This window comes from Prunus mume, linkage group LG1 (genome assembly GCF_029339155.1).
Source record: "Prunus mume cultivar Tortuosa linkage group LG1, ASM2933915v1, whole genome shotgun sequence".
Taxonomy (NCBI): Eukaryota; Viridiplantae; Streptophyta; class Magnoliopsida; order Rosales; family Rosaceae; genus Prunus; species Prunus mume.
The window spans coordinates 13733797-13753861 of NC_142698.1; the positions used below are offsets into that span (position 1 = coordinate 13733797).

At 38.2% G+C, this 20065-nt stretch overlaps 2 protein-coding genes, 1 long non-coding RNA gene and 3 pseudogenes across 11 annotated transcripts; 2 read left to right on the top strand and 4 right to left on the bottom strand.

Annotated features, from left to right (window-relative positions):
• Positions 1-671: 671 nt before the first annotated feature.
• Positions 672-2708, bottom strand: LOC103339148 (protein LATERAL BRANCHING OXIDOREDUCTASE 1-like). Its single transcript, XM_089042203.1, has 4 exons — positions 2310-2708; positions 1970-2217; positions 1373-1697; positions 672-1273 (listed from the first exon to the last, which is right to left on the bottom strand). The coding sequence occupies exons 1-4, from the start codon at positions 2565-2567 to the stop codon at positions 1022-1024; spliced, it is 1083 nt and encodes a 360-aa protein (XP_088898329.1). The 5' UTR covers positions 2568-2708; the 3' UTR covers positions 672-1021.
• Positions 2709-3268: 560 nt separating this feature from the next.
• Positions 3269-5753, bottom strand: LOC103339137 (protein LATERAL BRANCHING OXIDOREDUCTASE 1-like). 6 transcript variants are annotated; one of them, XR_016122478.1, is made up of 5 exons: positions 5297-5753; positions 4973-5220; positions 4377-4701; positions 3919-4113; positions 3269-3513 (listed from the first exon to the last, which is right to left on the bottom strand). XR_016122478.1 is itself a non-coding variant. In XM_089042212.1 (5 exons), exons 1-4 carry the CDS (start codon positions 5540-5542, stop codon positions 3965-3967), a joined length of 1068 nt encoding a protein of 355 aa, XP_088898338.1. In that variant the 5' UTR covers positions 5543-5753; the 3' UTR covers positions 3269-3513; positions 3919-3964. The 6 variants fall into 6 exon arrangements, 4 of the variants coding, with proteins under 4 accessions (XP_088898338.1, XP_088898337.1, XP_008240653.2 ...); XR_016122473.1 differs by having other exon boundaries at positions 3269-3604; XM_089042212.1 differs by having other exon boundaries at positions 3919-4213.
• Positions 5754-6235: 482 nt separating this feature from the next.
• LOC107880505 (protein LATERAL BRANCHING OXIDOREDUCTASE 1-like) lies at positions 6236-13186 on the bottom strand (annotated as a pseudogene). Its single transcript, XR_016128418.1, has 6 exons — positions 12851-13186; positions 12511-12777; positions 11944-12268; positions 11803-11844; position 11714; positions 6236-6525 (listed from the first exon to the last, which is right to left on the bottom strand). The product of XR_016128418.1 is annotated as a protein LATERAL BRANCHING OXIDOREDUCTASE 1-like (transcript).
• LOC148921058 (uncharacterized) lies at positions 6961-8655 on the top strand (annotated as a pseudogene).
• Positions 13187-14458: 1272 nt separating the features above from the next.
• LOC148921059 (protein LATERAL BRANCHING OXIDOREDUCTASE 1-like) lies at positions 14459-16359 on the bottom strand (annotated as a pseudogene). Its single transcript, XR_016125002.1, has 5 exons — positions 16270-16359; positions 15973-16020; positions 15492-15738; positions 14894-15218; positions 14459-14731 (listed from the first exon to the last, which is right to left on the bottom strand). The product of XR_016125002.1 is annotated as a protein LATERAL BRANCHING OXIDOREDUCTASE 1-like (transcript).
• Positions 16360-16828: 469 nt separating this feature from the next.
• Positions 16829-18472, top strand: LOC148921060 (uncharacterized). Of its 2 annotated transcripts, none has more exons than XR_016123226.1 (3): positions 16829-17162; positions 18050-18190; positions 18311-18469. It is a non-coding gene; the product is annotated as an uncharacterized LOC148921060 (long non-coding RNA). The 2 variants fall into 2 exon arrangements; XR_016123227.1 differs by having other exon boundaries at positions 16831-17162; positions 18314-18472.
• Positions 18473-20065: the final 1593 nt, after the last annotated feature.

Below are 20065 nucleotides of genomic sequence, written 5' to 3' on the forward strand. Positions count from 1 at the left end.
GGAGAGAGGAAGGAAGATCAGAAACGTTGCCAATGATGAATGCATTTGAGAAACAGAAGCTTAAAGACATTTGAGGCTGGACAATAGGTGGCAAACATGCAGTACACAAGTTCACAACTTGTTATTTGTTTGCCTTTATTATTTAATAGTTGAAATATTTTTGGGGTGTGTAATTTTTTGGTACAATCTTTGCATAAATGAAAGTGAAAATCTTTTCTTCACTAAATAGTTAAATAAAAATTTATTTCTAGTATTATGTTTATTTAAGTCATTATACATAACTATAACGCTTTTACATCATAGTTTACCAAACACTCAGAAAATTGATTTTTGTACCCACATCACTTTTAGCACTGATTTCTATCACAACAAATTTGAAAGTGATTATTTTCATAGCACATCAATGCCAAATTTGCCCTTAAAAACAAAAACAACATCAAGAGGGAGTATGTATATTATTGATGTATCATATGGAATGCTCGATGCTATTTCTTATTTTAATATAACGAGCCCACTCGGAGTCATCAAGAAGAACCTTACTTAATTTTCTATGGTGGGATGGATAAACATTGAGAAACAGTGCGTCAGACCAGTCCAACAATGATTTCATGATTTTGAGCTGCAATTATCAATGCTAATAGGACCCTTAGCTAAAAAAAGTAAAGAAGGAATTTCAGGAATTAAAAGGAGGACATTTTCATTCATAGGAAAACCTCTGTACTCGACTACTGAGTACTTATACAATTCCACTAGCCTAGACACGTGGCTAGCCAGCTGAAAGGAGGATAGCAGCCTTCCTAACTTTACGGAAAAGGAGTCTAAGCTATTACAAGGAAATGGGATAGTATTCTGTGATCTTGAGGGGTGAAGGTCCTATCAAATGCATATGCATGTATAGTTGCATAAAAGTTTTTAGTGTATAAAATATAAGAAACTTATAACTCAATTATGATGGAAGGCTTGGTTTTAATTTTTATTTCTCCTTTTCCTTCTGGCTTTTGAAAATTAAAACATCTGCTAATCAACTTTCAATCTTCACCGTCTGAATGTGTGCCTTCCCATCAATTTTCTTCTTAAACGCTTGCCTCAAATAATCTCCATATCTGACTTTTTTGTACATCCGAACGGACCCCGTCGACTCCACCATGTAATCAAATGGTTCAACTTCCACATCGTCATTTGGCAAAAGAAATGATGCATATGACAATCTCGCCTTACTTTCGGTTGTCACAACTCTGTGTTCAATGCTCTTGTACTTCCCGTTACTCCATATCTGTCATCAAAAGAATAAATGAGAAGCTTAGAAAACCTTGTTCTCTTTTGTAGTTTTCTTTTTCTGCCCAATAAAACTTTTTGAAACCTCTTTCTTTACCTCAATAGCATCTCCAACATTCACAATGAGAGCGTTTGGAATTGGCTTCATCAGAACCCATTCTCCTGCTTGTCGAATTTGTAACCCGGTCGCATTGTCTTCTTGCATAAGTATTGTTATTGAGCTTTTGTCCGAGTGAGGACTTAGACCTAGTACTTTATCAGGCATGCAACATTGAGGATAGTAGTTCACCCGCAAAGCTTGGAGCAACTCTTTATGAAGTCCAAGAAGAGTGTCCCTCTCCATCCCCATAATTATAGATAGAGACCTTAGGAGCTCCTCTCCAACTTTTTTAACTTCACTAGAATACACCTCAATAACCTCCCTTCACAAATACAATTATTGAAAACATAGACATTAGAATTTAGTTCAGTCTTTCATGCAAGTAAGTGACTATAAACCATGGATCATGTGTGAATCCCATGTCGGAGAATTAAAGTCTTGCATAATAATTTAAAGGAACTTGTGCCTCTTCACCTATGCCCAATTGATTTTGGGTTAAATGCTCACATTCTAATATATTTCATTGGAGTTAATTAGTATTAACAAATTTGAAGAAACAATACTCTGTTTTTCCCCTGATTTTTAGAAACTTACTTGAATTCCTTTGGTGTGGTTGGCCAAAACTTGAGCTTTCTATACCGGGACGGGTAAACAAAGAGACTCAGTGAGTCAGACCAGTCCAGTATTTGCTCTTCTGAGACCACATGGGTATGCCCGTAGCCTTGTATGTCATCTGGTGGCATAGCAATCTTATTCTTCTCTTCCAACTCAAGCTCAAAGAACTCTGCCGCAGCATCCTTCATGGCCTGCAACACTTCTGTTGCCACTCCATGATTTACCATCTGCAGAAAAGTTTATTTAACTTAGATATGATATAATATATATATATATATATATGTATATGTATATGTATGTATTCAATATGATAAATTACCTGAAAAAATCCCCATTCTTTGCAAGCCAGGTCAAGTTTCTTAAGCTCCTCCTTGTGCCCTTTTGAGAGCAGAGAGAAATCAATGATAGGAACCTCAGAAGAAAGATGACTCATATGATCTCCACACTTTGGCAAGTCTTCTTCATTCCTAATAAGGTATCTTTCAGGGACCAGCAAAGGGTCACTCCTTACTATTTCTTGAACATTTGGTGCTGGAAGAGATGAGCCATAAGCCGGTGCATCGGGGTTTGAAGCCATCTCTGTAAATCTAACTCTAACTGCTAAGCACCCAGGATCTGATAGAACAAATATGCAAGCTGTAAATGGTCTCTGATTAGTTTTTGTTTGTATGCTAAAGGGATCTTCATCTACCCTGATTTTAATATTTCTACGTATTTTGACTTTAGTTAGAAACTTGGATTTCTTTTTTATTATTTATTTTTGGAGGTTAATGTGCCGTCTCATCCTGCATTTCACTGGAAATTGAATATTATTATTCATCTCATGATTTTGGAGGTTTAATTAATGTCCACATGAGTTTGATTATGGTAGTGTAGCATCAATTAAGGCTAAAAATATGCTTTAACTAATTCATCCTAAGGAGGTATAACAATCCCCTCAAACAGTCAGGGTTTTGGCACAAAAACAACAGCAAAGAGAAAAACTAGCAAACCAGGGGAAAGAGAAATGAGGAAATGGATATAATAATGAGTGATGATAGGCTTTAGGAGGAGCTCCTCCTTAAAACCAAAGGAGTTTTCACACTCGTCAAATTCCAACAGCGTTGACAAAGTTTCAACAAAAAAGAAAAAAATAAATTTGACACATGTGAAAACCACATTGGTGATAAGGAGGAGCTCCTCCTCAATTTTAAGGAGCCAAGCTTTTTCCTTATTATAATCCCCTATAATTTGGCTTTCGCTACTTGAATTAGAAAGCTTACTATTAAGATAGACAAGAAACCAAAAACTGCATCCTTGATGCTATATGCTATTTTTGTATTACAAAAGCCACATAAACTGATTTGATCATTAGAGACTTGATTTAAGTCTTCTTATTTTCTCTGGTTTTCTAAAATAGAAACACCATCTTTCTTAACTTGCAGTCTTTGCTGCGTCAGTGTGTGCCTTCCCCTCCATTTTCCTCTTCAAGGATTGCCTCAGATAGTCTCCATATCTAACTTTCTTGTACATCCGAAGGGACCCTGGAGACTCCACCATATGATCAAATGGTTCCACTTCAACATCAGCATGTGGGAAAAGAAATGTTGCATAAGATAGCCTCCCCTTGCTTTACTAAATAGTTAAGTAAAAATTTATTTTCAGTATCATGTCTATTTAAGTCATTATACATAACTATAACGCTTTTACATAATAGTTTACCAAACACTCAGAAAATTGATTTTTGTACCCACATCACTTTTAGCACTGATTTCTATCACAACAAATTTAAAAGTGATTATTTTAATAGCACAACAATGCCAAACTAGCCCTTAAAAACAAAAACAACAAGAAGTGGGAGTATATATATTATTGATATATCATATGGAATGCTCGATGCTATTTCTTATTTTAATATAACAAGCCCACTCAAAGTCATCATGAAGAACCTTGATTTCTTTTTTCTGGCTTTTGAAAATCAAAGCATCTGCTTAATTAACTTCCAATCTTGGCTGTTTCAATGTGTGACTTGCCCTTAAGTTTCCCCTTCAAGGAATTCCCCAGATAATCTCCATATTTGACCTTCTTGTACCTCCGAGACCCCAATGCCTCCACAATATGTTCAAACGGCTCAACTTCCACATCTGGATGTGGAAAAAGAAATGATGCATAAGATATCCTCGCTTTGGTTTCAGTTGTGACAGCTCTATGTTCAATGCTCTTGTACTTCCCATTACTCAAAATCTGTCATAAAGCTTAAATTATAGTATAGTAAGAAACTTTTGGTTGGGTTCATAACACCGCCATCAGAGTATTAATAAATATATAAATATTATAACATGAATAAGCTGATAATTCCATGCCACAGTGTTACGGTCACATCGAGAAAAAAAAGTACTGTAATTACCTCAATAACATCTCCAACATTGACAACGAGAGCGTTTGGAATTGGCTTCACGGGAACCCATTCTCCTTCTTTTCTAATCTGCAATCCGGTTACATTGTCTTCTTGCATGAGTATGGTTATGGTACCTGTGTCCGAGTGTGGACTTAGACCTAGGACTTTATCAGGCATATGGCATGTAGGATAGTAGTTCACGCGCAAAACTTGGACCACTTCTTGATGCAGTTTAAGAAGAGCATCCTTCTCCATCCCCAAAGTTAAAGATAGAGACCTTAGGAGCTCATCTCCAACTCTTTTTACTCCACTTGAATATGCCTCAATGGCATCCCTTCATCAACACAACATGTATATCAATAAATTGGAAGTTATATATTGAGTTTAGCTAGCTTCAATTGCATGCGCGTATGGGTAATTTTCAACTCTCAAAAGTTAGTAAACATTAATTTCAATAAAATTAAACTCAATTCCATTAAGATTCGAAGCATCATTAGATCTCATTTCTATTACAAGTACATCATCAACATGGAGTAGTGTTTTCAAATTAGAAGAAATTGACAATGTGCCTATTGTATTCCCTAAGTTGAGTTTAGAAACATTACTTGAATCCCTCTGGTGAGGTTGGCCAAAACTTGAGTTTTCTAAAGTGGGATGGATAAACACCGAGAAACAGTGCGTCGGACCAGTCCAGTGTCTGCCCTTGGGAAGCTGCATAGGCTTGGCCGTAGCCTTGAAACTCATCCGACGGCATACGAATTTTGTTCTTTTCTTCTAACGGAAGTTCAAAGAACTTGGCCGTAGAGTCCTTCATTTCCTGCAACACGTCGGTTGCCACTCCATGATTGACCACCTACAATTAATATATAATATTATAATATCATAACTTGAAAAAAGATATGGTGCAGTTATTTTTAGGATACGATCACCTGAAAGAATCCCCATTCTTTGCAAGCTTGGTCTAGTTTGTTAAGCTCCTCCTTGTGTCCTCTTGTGAGCAGAGAAAGATCAACAATAGGAATCTCAGAAGAAAGATGACATGCATCTGCAGTATTATTTGACTTGCCTTCTTCTTCATTCCTAATTATGAGGAAATTTTCAGGGATCTGCGAAGGGTCACTCCTCACAATTTCTTGAACATTTGGTGCAAATAACATATCAGGGGTTGAACTCATGTTTCTCTCGGTTCTAAAAAAAATTAGTGCTCCAACTAGGTTTCAGATGAGTTGTCTTCAATGGAGGAGGAGTGTTGGCCTTCTAGTAATGTAGCATCTCTATTGATTTAGGTAGGCTAACTGGTCTTCTATTTTACATCTCTAGGTAGGTTAGCTATTTGCTACCCACTCTTTGGTTAATTGTTACATAGCCAAAGTCAGTGGACTTGGCTGTGCATTTCCAGTCACTAATCTCTTGGATTTTTCTAGATTACACTGTAACCTTTATTCATATTTGTGGCCATGGAAAAACCGACATTATCTTCTACCAAGTTCAATCGACATCGACATCTTGGTGAGTATTAGGTAAAAACAGGGGGATTGGGTTGCTTTATTATTGCTTTACTAAGAAATGGTCTCTTCCACGAAAAGTGCTTGAAGGAGAAATAAAGATAAGCTCTCCGTAGGGTCCCCCGGGATTTGGGACGCGTGCCTATCACTGTGTTAGTGTTAGGTAAAAATCTTTGAATATCCTTGATCTTGCTTTTTTCTTACTTCCGTCGGCCATGATATATAATTGCGATACTATTTAAGTCCACGAAATTCCAAATTTCTTCCAATGATTTCATGATTTTGAGCTGCAATTATCAATGCATATGCATGAATAATTACATAAACGTTTAGTGTATAAAATAAAAATATAAGAAACTTATAACTCAATTATGATGGAAACCTTGGTTTTAATTTTTCTTTCTCCTTTTCCCTCTGGCTTTTGAAAATTAAAACATATGCTAATCAACTTTCAATCTTCACCGTCTGAATGTGTGCCTTCCCATCGTTTTTCTTCTTAAACGCTTGCCTAAGATAATCTCCAAATCTGACTTTCTTGTACATCCGAACGGACCCTGTCGACTCCACCATGTAATCAAATGGTTCAACTTCCACATCGTCATTTGGCAAAAGAAATGATGCATACGACAATCTCACCTTACTTTCAGTTGTCACTGTTGAGGAGCTTAAAATCCCAACTAAATCAACGTGATTGATTATGAATATTGATCATTGATCTGTACAGATATTTAGTTTATTTCCTTCCTTTTATGTAGACGTGTATATTAAGGAATGATTCATTTAGGCTAGTTTTCAGCACCCTAATTGGCTATTGTATTTGTATAAAGGTTCTGTACCTCATTCTATTTTCATTATCAATACATACGAATTATCAAATCTTACATGGTATTAGCAGCCTAAGGTTGTAAGACCCGTGTCTTGGGGAAACAAGAACGGTGAGCAATCCCACATCGCTCGAGGAGGGAAAGGTGAAGTGCTTAAATGTGTGGGCACTTCTCTTCCTAGCACGAGGCCTTTTGGGAGCTCACTGGCTTCGGATTCTTAGGAACTCCGAAGTTAAGCGAGTTGGGGGATAGAGCAATCCTAGGATGGGTGACCCACTGGGAAGTTGCTCGTGAGCTCCCAGAAACAAAACCGTGAGGGCAGAGAGGGGGACTCAAAGCGGACAATATCGTGCTAGGGGAGTCGGGTCGTGACAAAGGTTATACCTACACAAACCCAAACCCTAGCATGTCCTCTCGCTGACCTCCATGGCGATCAACGACAGCGAATCACCTCAAGCCTCAGCCAAGCCTTAGCAACCCTAAATTGATTCTCAAGCCTCAGCCAAGCCTGAGCAACCCAAATATGATGATCCTAATTATCCTCTCCACCTCCATCACTCTGATCAACCAGGGGTTGTCCTTGTCACACAACTCCTGAATGGCGAAAATTATCCAACTTGGAGTCGCTCCATACTCATGGCGCTCAACACCCAAAACAAAGAAGGTTTCGTCGATTACACCCTTAAGAAGCCTCTACATGGTTCTTCCACAACTCTCCAACAGTGGACACATTGTAACAATCTCGTCAAGAGCTGGCTCCTCAATTCCATCTCCCCGAATATTGGTGCGAGCATCATTTATAACGATGTTGCCTCCGACATATGGAATGATCTGAAGGAACGATTCTCTCACGCTAATAGTGTCCATCTTTTTCATATTAAGCAAGAAATTCATGACTGCGTTCAAGGAAGCATGACCATTGGTGCCTATTACACCAAGTTGAAGGGCTTATGGGATGCGAGAGATGTACTTTGCTCTCTTCCATCTTGCAACTGCGGAGCAGCCAAAGTGATGTTCCAATTCCACCAGCACCAAAAGACCATGAAATTTCTTATGGGATTAAATGACGTATACGCTAGAGTTCGAGGACAAACCTACTAATGGAATCATTTCTTGCAGTCAACAAAGCTTTTTCCCTTATTACCCAGGATGAAAAGCAACGGGCAGTTTCTACTCATGCCCAAGGAAAACACTAGCCATTGACGCCGCAGCCTTCGTTGTTCATGGTCCTCGAAATTCTAGTGGAAATTTCTCACCTAAAAACCCTCATCTTAAGTATGAACGTTGTGATGCCACAAGACACACCTCTGCTACATGTCGAGAACATCTTAAATGTGATTATTGTGGCTAGCGTCGGCACACTATTGACCAATGCTGCAAATTGAAGAAGGCTCAATCCACTGGCGGCAACAGTGACTCTCTAGGTCGTCGGGGGTCATTTTCTCCTTCGGTCCATCATGTTGATGCCACTCATGTGGCCACTGCAGCTCCTCCATCATACAACCTCACCGCAGCACAATACCAGAGCTTCCTTGCTCTCCTCAATCAAAACAAGCCCACAGTTTTGGCTAATCATGTTAGCACTACTTCCAGCACCAGTGATCTCTCAGGTAACACCTTATGTACCTCTGCTTTCATTGGTGGACTCAACTGGATTTTTGATACTGGTGCCACCGATCACATGGTTTATTTGCCTAAGTTGTTGACTACATGTACTCCAGTCTCTAATCGTCAAGTGTACCTTCCTGATCATGCCCTTGTCAATGTCACCCACATCGGCACTATCTATTTCTGGGATGATTTTATTCTTCATAATGTGCTTTGTGTTCCCTCATTTAGATTAAATTTAATCTCTGTGAACAAGCTCACCAAAAGCTCATCTTGTCTTGCAATGTTCACTAATGAATCTTGTATTGTTCAGGACCGACGTGCGGGGAAGATGATTGGGACGGGAACTGAGAGGGAAGGTCTCTACTATCTTGATACTGCGAAGACAGCTGGGTGCAATTCTGTTTCAGCCCTTGTTCCTTCTTCTCGACTTTGGCATCAACGTCTTGGTCATATTTCAAATAAAAGCCTATGTGTTCTTTCCCTTTCTGTTAAAAACATGAAATTTTGTGACATTGATGATTGTTTGGTTTGTCCTTTAGCTAAACAAACTCGTCGTCCTTTTCCTTTGAGTTATATTAATTCACTTGTGCCATTTGAATTAATTCATGTTGATATTTGGGGTGGTTATCATGTCCCTTCCATCACTAAGGCACAATACTTTTTAACCATTGTAGATTATTACTCCAGATGTACATGGGTTTATTTAATGCACCACAAATCAAATGCACGCCAAAAGCTTACTACCTTTATTAATCTTGTTGAAGCATAATTCTCTTACCAGGTTAAAATTGTTCGCAGTGATAATGGACCTGAGTTTCTAATGACACAATTTTTTTTTTTTTCTGATAAAGGGATTTTACATCACACTAGTTGTGTCTCTACTCCACAGCAAAATGGAGTAGCCGAAAGAAAACACCGACATCTTCTCCATGTTGCCCGAGCTTTACTCTTCTAATCCAAACTTCCTAAGAAATTTTGGGGGGATGCCATACTCACTGCCACATATCTTATCAACCGCACTCCTACACAAGTCCTTAAAGGAAAAACTCCTTACGAAATCCTTTTTCCGAAAACCCCCAAGTCTATGAACACTTAAGGGTTTTTGGTTGTTTGTGCTTTGCCTCTACTCATCATCTACGTCCAACCAAATTTGATGTTAGGGCCACACGTTGCATTTTTCTTGGTTACCCATATGGCACAAAGGGCTCTCGGGTTTATGATCTCAATACGAGTAAAAATTTTATTTCTCGGGATGTCATCTTTCATGAAACTACTTTCCTTTTTCCATCTTCTGCTACCGACTCTTCTCTTGTCTTCCCAACTTCTCATCCCACCCATTTTGATGATGCCCCAACTCCTGTACTTAATTTTCCTAGTTCACAGTTTCGAGCACCCGACCTTGTGCTGGAAACACTTCTAGGGCTGCCTTTGAGCTTCCGACTGACTTTATCCTTCCAAAGACTGATCTTGCACTTCCAGACTGATCTCTTGCTTCCAGACATCTATCTCCTCTTGCACCAAGTGTCTCAACCACTGCCCGTACCACAGGCCCAGTTATCTTCAGCAGTATCATGTCAACATAAAATTACCTGCCCGGTCTCTCCCATCATCTTACTCGGCGTCACCCCAAGGTACCAAACATCCTCTCTCTCATGTCCTTACATATGATCACTTTTCCCCACACCATCGTGTTTTTAGTGCTTCTCTTTCAGCGGTTAAAGAACCCACCTCTTATGTTCAAGCAGATCATGACCCTCAATGGCGTCATGCCATGACCCAAGAATTGGCTGCCCTCGAAGCTAATGGCACATGGACTCTTTAATATTTACCCCCCGGCAAGAAACCCATTGGTTGTAAGTGGGTTTACAAGGTCAAACTTCATCCTGATGGTTATCTTGTTTGGTATAAAGCATGTTTGGTGGCAAAAGGCTATAGTCAGGTTGAGGGTTTGGACTACCGGGAAACTTTTGCCCCTGTTGCAAAGCTTTTCACCGTCCACCTCCTTCTTGCCGTTGCTTCCACGCATCGTTGGCATCTGCATCAGCTTGATGTCAATAATGCTTTCCTCAATGGTGATCTTGATGAAGATGTTTATATGCATCTACCTCCTGGATTCGGACGAAAAGAGGAGACTCGTGTATGCAAGCTTCATAAATCCTAGTATGGACACAAGCAAGCTTCACGTCAATGGTTTATTAAACTTTCCACAGCCCTTAAGCAAGCGGGCTATCATCAAGCGAAGGCAGATTATTCATTGTTTGTCCGAACCCGAGGTAACACATTCACTGCCTTACTCATCTATGTGGATGATATCATTTTGACAGGGAATAGTTTACAAGACATTGAAGCAACCAAGTCATACTTGCTACAACAATTCAAATTGAAAGACCTTGGTCAACTGAAATATTTTCTTGGCATCGAGATTGCTCATTCTTGCAAAGGCATAGCCCTTTCACAATGCAAGTATGCACTTGAAATACTAGAGGATGCAGGACAGCTTGGTGAAAAACCAGCTGATTCATCCATGGAGCAGAATTTGTCCTTTAGCAAACATGATGGCGACTACATTGATGATCCGTCTTCGTATAGAAGGCTTGTGGGGAGGTTAATCTATTTGACAATTACCCGGCCTGACTTAGTGTATGCCGTTCACACTCTAAGCCAGTTCATGGATAAGCCACGAACACCACACTTAGAGGCAGCTTATCGGGTTTTGCACTATGTCAAACGTGCACCATGGCAAGATATTTTTCTTTCTGCCGATAGTCCAATTCAATTAAATGCCTTTTGTAATGCGGATTGGGCTCGATGTCGTGATACTTGACGTTCTACTACCGGGTATTGTGTATTGCTTGGCAATTCTTTGGTTTCTTGGAAGACCAAGAAGCAAACCACAGTATCCTGATCTAGTGCGGAAGCTGAATATCGTTCCATGGCTACTGCTTGTTGTGAAATTACTTGGTTATGATATATTTTGCAAGATTTAGGCATTAAGCATTCACATGCAGTCAAGTTATATTGTGACAACCAAGCAGCGCTCCACATTGCTTCGAATCCAGTATTTCATGAACGGACTAAACACATTGAAATTGTTTGCCATCTGGTGAGAGAAAAGGTTCAAAGTGGAATGATCAAAACGGCTCATATTTCCACCTTACAACAACCAGCAGACATATTCACAAAGGCCGTGAGTCTTCCACAATTTGCGATTTTACTCAGCAAGTTAGCAATCATCAACATACATTCCAACTTGAAGGGGAGTGTTGAGGAGCGTAAAATCCCAACTAAATCTACGTGATTAATTTTGAATATTGATCATTGATCTGTACAGATATTTAGTTTAGTTCCTTCCTTTTATGTAGACGTGTATATTAAGGAATGATTCATTTAGGCTAGTTTTCAGCACCCTAATTGGCTATTGTATTTGTATAAAGGTTCTGTACCTCATTCTATTTTCATTATCAATACATACAAATTATCAATTCTTACAGTCACAACTCTGTGTTCAATGCTCTTGTACTTCCCATTACTCCATATCTGTCATCAAAAGAATAAATGTGAAGCTTAGAAAACCTTGTTCTCTTTTGTAGTTTTCTTTTTCTGCCCAATAAACCTTTTTGTAACCTCTTTCTTTACTTCAATAGCATCTCCAACATTCACAACGAGAGCGTTTGGAATTGGCTTCACCGGAACCCATTCTCTTGCTTGTCGAATCTGTAACCCAGTCGCATTGTCTTCTTGCATAAGTATTGTTATTGAGCTTTTGTCCGAGTGAGGACTTAGACCTAGTACTTTATCAGGCATGCAACATTGAGGATAGTAGTTCACCCGCAAAGCTTGGAGCAACTCTTTATGAAGTCCAAGAAGAGTGTCCATCTCCATCCATATAATTATAGATAGAGACCTTAGGAGTTCCTTTCCAACTTTTCTAACTTCACTAGAATACACCTCAATAACCTCCCTTCACAAATACAACAATTGAAAACATAGACATTAGAATTTAGTTCAGTCTTTCATGCAAGTATCCCATGTTGGGGAATTAAAGTCTTGCATAATAGTTTAAAGGAACTTGCACCTCTTCACCTATGCCCAATTGATTTTGGGTTGAATCCTCACATTCTAATATATTTCATTAGAGTCAATTAGTATTAACAAATTTGAAGAAACAATACTCTGTTTTCCCCCTGATTTTTAGAAACTTACCTGAATTCCTTTGGCGTGGTTGGCCAAAACTTGAGCTTTCTATACCGGGACGGGTAAACAAAGAGACTCAGTGAGTCAGACCAGTCCAGTATTTGCTCTTCTGAGACCACAGGGTATGCCCGTAGCCTTGTATGTCATCTGGTGGCATAGCAATCTTATTCTTCTCTTCTAACTCAAGCTCAAAGAACTCTGCCGCAGCATCCTTCATGGCCTGTAACACTTCTGTTGCCACTCCATGATTTACCATCTGCAGAAAAGTTTATTTAACTTCGATTTGATATAATATTATATATATATATATATGTATATGTATATGTATGTATTCAATATGGTAAATTACCTGAAAAAATTCCCCATTCTTTGCAAGCCAGGTCAAGTTTCTTAAGCTCCTCCTTGTGCCCTTTTGAGAGCAGAGAGAAATCAATTATAGGAACCTCAGAAGAAAGATGACTCATATGATCTCCACACTTTGACAAGTCTTCTTCATTCCTAATAAGGTATCTTTCAGGGACCAGCAAAGGGTCACTCCTTACTATTTCTTGAACATTTGGTGCTGGAAGAGATGAGCCATAGGCCGGTGCATCGGGGTTTGAAGCCATCTCTGTAAATCTAACTCTAACTGCTAAGCACCCAGGATCTGATAGAACAAATATGCAAGCTCTAAATGGTCTCTGATTAGTTTTTGTTTGTAAGCTAAAGGGATCTTCATCTACCCTGATTTTAATATTTTTACATATTTGACTTTATTTCTTTTTTATTATTCATTTTTGGAGGTTAATGTGCAGTCTCATTCTGCATTTCACTGGGAATTGAATATTAATATTCATCTCATGATTTTGGAGGTTTAATTAGTGTCCACATGAGTTTGATTATGGTAGTGTAGCATGAATTAAGGCTAAAAATATGCTTTAACTAATTCATCCTTGGGAGGTTTAACAATTCCCTCAAACAGTCAAGGTTTTGGCACAAAAACCACAGCAAGAGAAAAACTAGCAAACTAGGGAAAAGAGAAATGGGGAAATGGATATAATAATGAGTGATGGTAGGCTTTAGGAGGAGTTCCTCCTTAAAACCAATGTAGTTTACAGACTCGTCAAATTCCAATAGCGTTGACAAAGTTTCAACAAAAAAGAAAAAAAAATTTGACACTTGTGAAAACCACATTTGTGGTGAGGACGAGCTCCTCCTCAATTTTAAGGAGCCAAGCTTTTTCCTTATTATTAATCCCCTGTAATTTGGCTTTGGCTACTTGAATTAGAAAGCTTACTATATTAAATTTTTATAGGGTTTCTTTCTTACATAGACAGAAACCAAAAACTGCATCCTTGATGCTGTATGCTATTTTTGTATTACAAAAGCCACATAAACTGATTTGATCATTAGAGACTTGATTTAAGTCTTTTTATTGTCTCTGGTTTTCTAAAATAGAAACACCATCTTTCTTAACTTGCAGTCTTTGCCGCATAAGTGTGTGCCTTCCCCTCCATTTTTCTCTTCAAGGATTGCCTCAGATAGTCTCCATATCTAACTTTCTTATACATCCGAAGGGACCCCGGAGACTCCACTATATGATCAAATGGTTCCACTTCAACATCATCATGTGGGAAAAGAAATGTTGCATAAGATAGCCTCCCCTTGCTTTACTAAATAGTTAAATAAAATTTATTTTCAGTATCATGTCTATTTAAGTTATTATACATAACTATAATGTTTTTACATCATAGTTTACCGAACACTTAGAAAATTCATTTTTGTACCCACATCACTTTTAGCACTGATTTCTATTACAGCAAATTTGAAAGTGATTATTTTCACAGCACAACAATGTCAAATTGGACTTAAAAACAAAAAGAAGAACAAGAGGGAGTATATAAATATATATATATATATTATTGATATATCATATGGGATGCTCGCTATTTCTTATTTTAATTTCCTTTTCTGGCTTTTGAAAATCAAAGCATCTGCTTAATTAACTTCCGATCTTGGCTGTTTCAATGTGTGCCTTCCCCTTAAGTTTCCCCTTCAAGGAATTCCCCAGATAGTATCCATATTTGACCTTCTTGTACCTCCGAGACCCCAATGCCTCCACAATATGATCAAATGGCTCAACTTCCACATCTAGATGTGGCAAAAGAAATGATGTATAAGATATCCTCGCTTTGGTTTCAGTTGTGACAGCTCTATGTTCAATGCTCTTGTACTTCCCATTACTCAAAATCTGTCATAAAGCTTAAATTATAGTATAGTGAGAAACTGTTGGTTGGGTTCATAACACCGCCATCAGAGTATTAATAAATATATAAATATTATAACATGAATAAGCTGATAATTCCATGCCACAGTGTTACGATCACATCGAGAAAAAAAGTACTGTAATTACCTCAATAACATCTCCAACATTGACAACGAGAGCGTTTGGAATTGGCTTCACGGGAACCCATTCTCCTTCTTTTCTAATCTGCAATCCGGTTACATTGTCTTCTTGCATGAGTATGGTTATGGTGCCTGTGTCCGAGTGTGGACTCAGACCTAGTGCTTTATTAGGCATATGGCATGTAGGATAGTAGTTCACGCGCAAAACTTGGACCACTTCTTGATGTAGTTTAAGAAGAGCATCCTTCTCCATCCCCAAAGTTAAAGATAGAGACCTTAGGAGCTCATCTCCAACTCTTTTTACTCCACTTGAATATGCCTCAATGGCATCCCTTCATCAACACAACATGTATATCAATAAATTGGAAGTTATATATTGAGTTTAGCTAGCTTCAATTGCATGCACGTGTGGGTAATTTTCAACTCTCAAAAGTTAGTAAACATTAATTTCAATAAAATTAAACTCAATTCCATTAAGATTCGAAGCATCATTAGATCTCATTTCTATTACAAGTACATCATCAACATGGACTAGTGTTTTCAAATTAGAAGAAATTGACAATGTGCCTACTTTGTATTCCCTAAGTTGAGTTTAGAAACATTACTTCAATCCCTCTGGTGAGGTTGGCCAAAACTTGAGTTTTCTATGGTGGGATGGATAAACATGGAGAAATAGTGCGTCAGACCAGTCCAGTGCTGCCCTTGGGAAGCTGCATAGGCTTGGCCGTAGCCTTGAAAGTCATCCGACGGCATACGAATTTTGTTCTTTTCTTCTAACGGAAGTTCAAAGAACTTGGCCGTAGCATCTTTCATTTCCTGCAACACTTCGGTTGCCACTCCATGATTTACCACCTACAATTAATATATAATATTCTAATATCATAACTTGAAAAAAAAGAAATCCAATAATTCAGAAAGTTGGGACTCCGATATCATACAATAAATGTTCTCTTACCAGACTGTTTGACAATATAAAGTGTCTACATTGTGAGACTTTAAATTTGGGTTACGGATAATATGAATACATAGATCTATTTGTGTGACCAAAAAAGAAAAATCGTGCAGTTATTTTTAGGATACGATCACCTGAAAGAATCCCCATTCTTTGCAAGCCTGGTCTAGTTTGTTAAGCCACTACTACATTTTTGTTAAACTACGACACTCAATAGACAATCCTTTATATAAAAACTGTCGTGGTATTTTAAAAGACGACGAATGTTATAAAACCTTCGTTGTAAGGTACCTAATACACCAATGTGTTGGGTTTATTTTTAAAAGGCTTAATTATGTACATGCCCCCTGTGCTTTCCAACTTATCTCGATTACCACCGTGGTGAAAACGTCTCAAAGTACCCCCAGCGTGCAAAAAGCATCTCACGTTACCCTTTCCGTCAGTTTTTTGAAGTTCCGTTCAATATTCTGTTCATCTCCCCAAAATTCCGAGCAGTAGCCCTCCCCTTTGTTACTGTTCATCGCTTATTTACCCTCCAAAACTAAGAAATTTCTCCTAACCAACACAACTAGCAGCAAGAACAACTCGAGAGGTTGAAAAATCATACCTGGATCGAAGAAAATGGTGCTCGGAATCGCCCGAACGAGCAATGGAGATTTTGGGTAAAAACCGGCCAATTTCTTGCTTTTTCGGTGATCCGACGACGGTTGGCAGCGGTGAGATGTGAGGGTGGTAGAGGACAACGTCTGGTTCTTTTGATATCCATGTCGCAGGGTGGCCGGAGGAGGCGATGGCGCCCAAAATGCGATGAACGAATAAATGGGAGGAGCTGCATTGCGGAATTTTGGGAGATGAACGATGAACGTCAGAATTAACTTCAAAAACTGACGGAAAGTAACGTGAACAGTTTTTGACGCGTTTTCACCATGTAATCGAATAAGATAAGCATATGTACATAATGCCTTTTTAAAATTAAGACGATACCTTATTAGGACCGTCGTGTTTTTAGGAGGCGCTAAACAAAAATTCATTTTAAGTTTGCGAGCGCGGACCATTTCAGAAAACCCTCGCTCGCTCGAAACCCTCTCTCTCGCATCGATGAAGCACATCTCCCTCTCATCGTCCACCGAACTAGCCCAGATCTCCATCTCCGTGGACATCGAGTTCGACGAGATTGCCATCTCCGTCGTGCCGTTCAGTCGACCAAGCTCGTCGCGTTCGCCATCTCCCTTCCTCGTCGCGACCATTTTTAAGCCCCCAAATGGATTCCCATCTTCCATTTTACGAGCTTTAGATTAGATCTTCTTCCTCGTAGACCAGAAAGGTATGAAGCTACTTTTCTAGGGTTAGCTTAGGATTCTTCTGATTTGATTTAAATTTAAATTTTTTCTTGTTTATTATGGTTGTTTGTCTGAGATATAGGGTTACGATTTGTTTGTTCTTTAATTTCTGTGCGTATTGACATATATACGATTTGTTTGTGGTTAGATCTGACTTGATTTAAGCTGTATATAGTTCAGCAGTTGCATTTTTTAAACCTTTTTGCTTTTATTTTGTTCAAAAATTCTAGTTCATATGTTTTTTTTGTACCTTTTAGTGCTTTGTTGTTGAGTTGCAGGGCCTGGAAAGTTGCTCTGGTTTTAAGATTATGCATGAACCGCATCAACTTTAGCATGAACCGATTGGATCAACATGTCATTCATATAAGTGCTAGAAGCATCACATGAGTGCTATTAGTATTTATTCATTTTTTGTAAATTTGTTTGTGAATTTTGGTTTGTATTTGTATATTTTTGTAAATTTGTAAGTTGGGTCATTTTGTTGGTGCACAGATTAGCTATAGCCTGGCCTTGTTCTGCTTAAGTTGAGGTTTGGACTATTGGGTTTTGTAGAATTTGGAAACAGGGTTGGTTAAAGTCCCAGTTTGCTTGCAAGAACAATGAAATTACTGCTTGTGTTTGGTCAAATTTAATTTACTGGGCAGTTTTTGTGTTTGTCAAATGTAGTTTTGCCAATGCGAAATCCCGGATTAGCATCTTCTTCTACCATGCATTTGTCTCCTCTGTTTAGTTGTTAATGAACAATGACCAACTTTGGAGAATTCACAGGTCATGTAGTAGGTGTAGTTCTTCTGATAATATATACTGCCTATTTTGCTAGGAAACTTGTGATGCTTGTATTTATGATTTATGTTTTGGTTGTCTTCTGTAGAGTTGTATTAGCACCATTGACTAGACAAAGATCATACGGAAATGTTCCTCAGCCACATGCCATCTTATATTACTCTCAGAGAACATCTAATGGAGGTCTTCTCATAGCTGAAGCCACTGGAGTTTCTGACACAGCTCAAGGGTAATTTGAAGAAGAGCAGCTTTCTAGTTTTGATGTTTTAGTTTAAGTAACTAAGCTTCATTTGAGGGTGCTTTCTTTATTTAATATTTGATGTCTCTTTTGTTTCTTTCATATGCGAAGAAGGTACCCAGATACTCCTGGTATATGGACTAAGGAGCAAGTGGAAGCATGGAAACCGATTGTTGATGTGGTTCATACGGTAATTTACAGGTTGGAGAAGATATAGTTAAAAGAGCTCTTAGTTGCCAAGAATGCTGGTGTAAATGGAAGTGTTGTCAGTGAGAAGGTATTCTCTCGTTTGGCTTTATGTATTATGTTACTATCTGATTTCTATGTTTGTTTAATAAGTTGAAGTCTCCTTTTCCAGGTGTTGCAATTCTGTGTGATCCTTTTCATAGGATTTGTTTTTTTTTGCTGCCTTTTGTGAAGTGTATGTTGATATCTGACTTTTGTTACGCTGGTGGTTTATAGTTTAAGCTTTTCATAAAGAATTTTTGTTAGTTATGCAATTTAGGATTGACTAGCTGTTTGCTCTTTGAATAAGCTTGCTCTTCTATCTGATAAAGCTTTCTGTTTGATGTTCTTATCCTAATTAGATTAGCTCTTTTTCAGTTTGTAAGAGAACAAGACTATAGAGGTCTTAATTGCACTACTGTGTAGGAAGAGAAGTTAAGGAGAATAATAGTCTCCTCCTATATTGAGAGAAGGAACAAAAACAGAGAGTTCAAGAAATGGCTCCAGTGTTTTTTTCCCTTCAGCTTTCTTCTCCTTCTTTATTATGCTTTGAGTGCTTTAGTTAGACAAAAAAAAAAAAAAAAAAAAAACTCCAACACTTGTGCTCTGGTTATTGTTTTTGTATTTTTTCCTGAATTAATTGTTTATTGTCTTGTAAATGTAGGATTGGTAGAGCTGTACCATAATGGCAGCCATGGTGTGGACATTGAAGGTCCAGCAGAAGTTTGCATCGAATGGGCAACATTTATGAGCAACCACATGTACTTCCTCTTTATAAGTATAGGTTAAATGCTATGGATATGGTATTTTGTATGGATATAGTAGGAATCAAGATTGGTAAACTATGTAATTACTATTGAATATTCAAGTTTTATGAAAGAAACAATGTTATATACATGCATGGTGTGGGTAATGGTAGATTTGGACTTGAATTTATGAAAGAAACAATGTTATGAAAAAAAAAAAAAAAAGTAAAATCACTACGTCAGTTTTACAGATAATACACTTTTTTTTGTAAAAACCGTCGTCTTTAGACACAATAGACGACGGTTCTTTACAAAACCATCGTCTTTACATATAATAGATTACGGTTCTTTTGAAAAACCGTCGTCTTTACATCTAATAGATGACGGTTCTTTAAAAAATCGTCTTTTTTACATATAATAGACGACGGTTAATTACCGTCGTAGTTTGACATTCAAAAAGATGACGGTCGATTTAACGACGGTTTGAAAAACAAAAAGGACGACGGTGTTTTCCCGTCGTCTATTTCAATTTTTGTAGTAGTGAGCTCCTCCTTGTGTCCTCTTGAGATCTGAGAAAGATCAACAATAGGAATTAGGGGTGGTTGCGGTTCGGTAACCGCGAATTTTTACTCAAACCGCAAACCGACCGACTATTTGCGGTTTGGTGATTTTTGAAACCGCAAACCGACCGCGTTTTGCGGTCGGTTACCGCGAATTAGCGGTTTAAAACCGCGAGTTCTCAAGCATTCACAAAAATATAAATTCACAACCTAAATAAATACACAACCTCAATTTCTCAAACATATATAAATTCACAATCTTCTCAACTTCTCAAGCATTCACAACCTAAGAAAATTAAAGTTACAATTCCAAGCATTCCAATTAAATTTAAACT

What these genes read in the sequence shown, in the direction of transcription:
- LOC103339148 (XM_089042203.1), bottom strand. Translation starts at nt 2,567, where the DNA reads ATGGCTTCAAACCCCGATGCACCGGCTTATGGCTCATCTCTTCCAGCA. An exon ending in ACCACACCAAAGGAATTCAA is followed by an intron (nt 1,698 to 1,969) that starts GTAAGTTTCTAA and finishes GTATTTGTGAAG; the next exon opens with GGAGGTTATTGAGGTGTATT. An exon ending in ATGTTGGAGATGCTATTGAG is followed by an intron (nt 1,274 to 1,372) that starts GTAAAGAAAGAG and finishes TTTTGATGACAG; the next exon opens with ATATGGAGTAACGGGAAGTA.
- LOC103339137 (XM_089042212.1), bottom strand. Translation starts at nt 5,542, where the DNA reads ATGAGTTCAACCCCTGATATGTTATTTGCACCAAATGTTCAAGAAATT. An exon ending in AAGAATGGGGATTCTTTCAG is followed by an intron (nt 5,221 to 5,296) that starts GTGATCGTATCC and finishes TATTAATTGTAG; the next exon opens with GTGGTCAATCATGGAGTGGC. An exon ending in ACCTCACCAGAGGGATTCAA is followed by an intron (nt 4,702 to 4,972) that starts GTAATGTTTCTA and finishes GTGTTGATGAAG; the next exon opens with GGATGCCATTGAGGCATATT.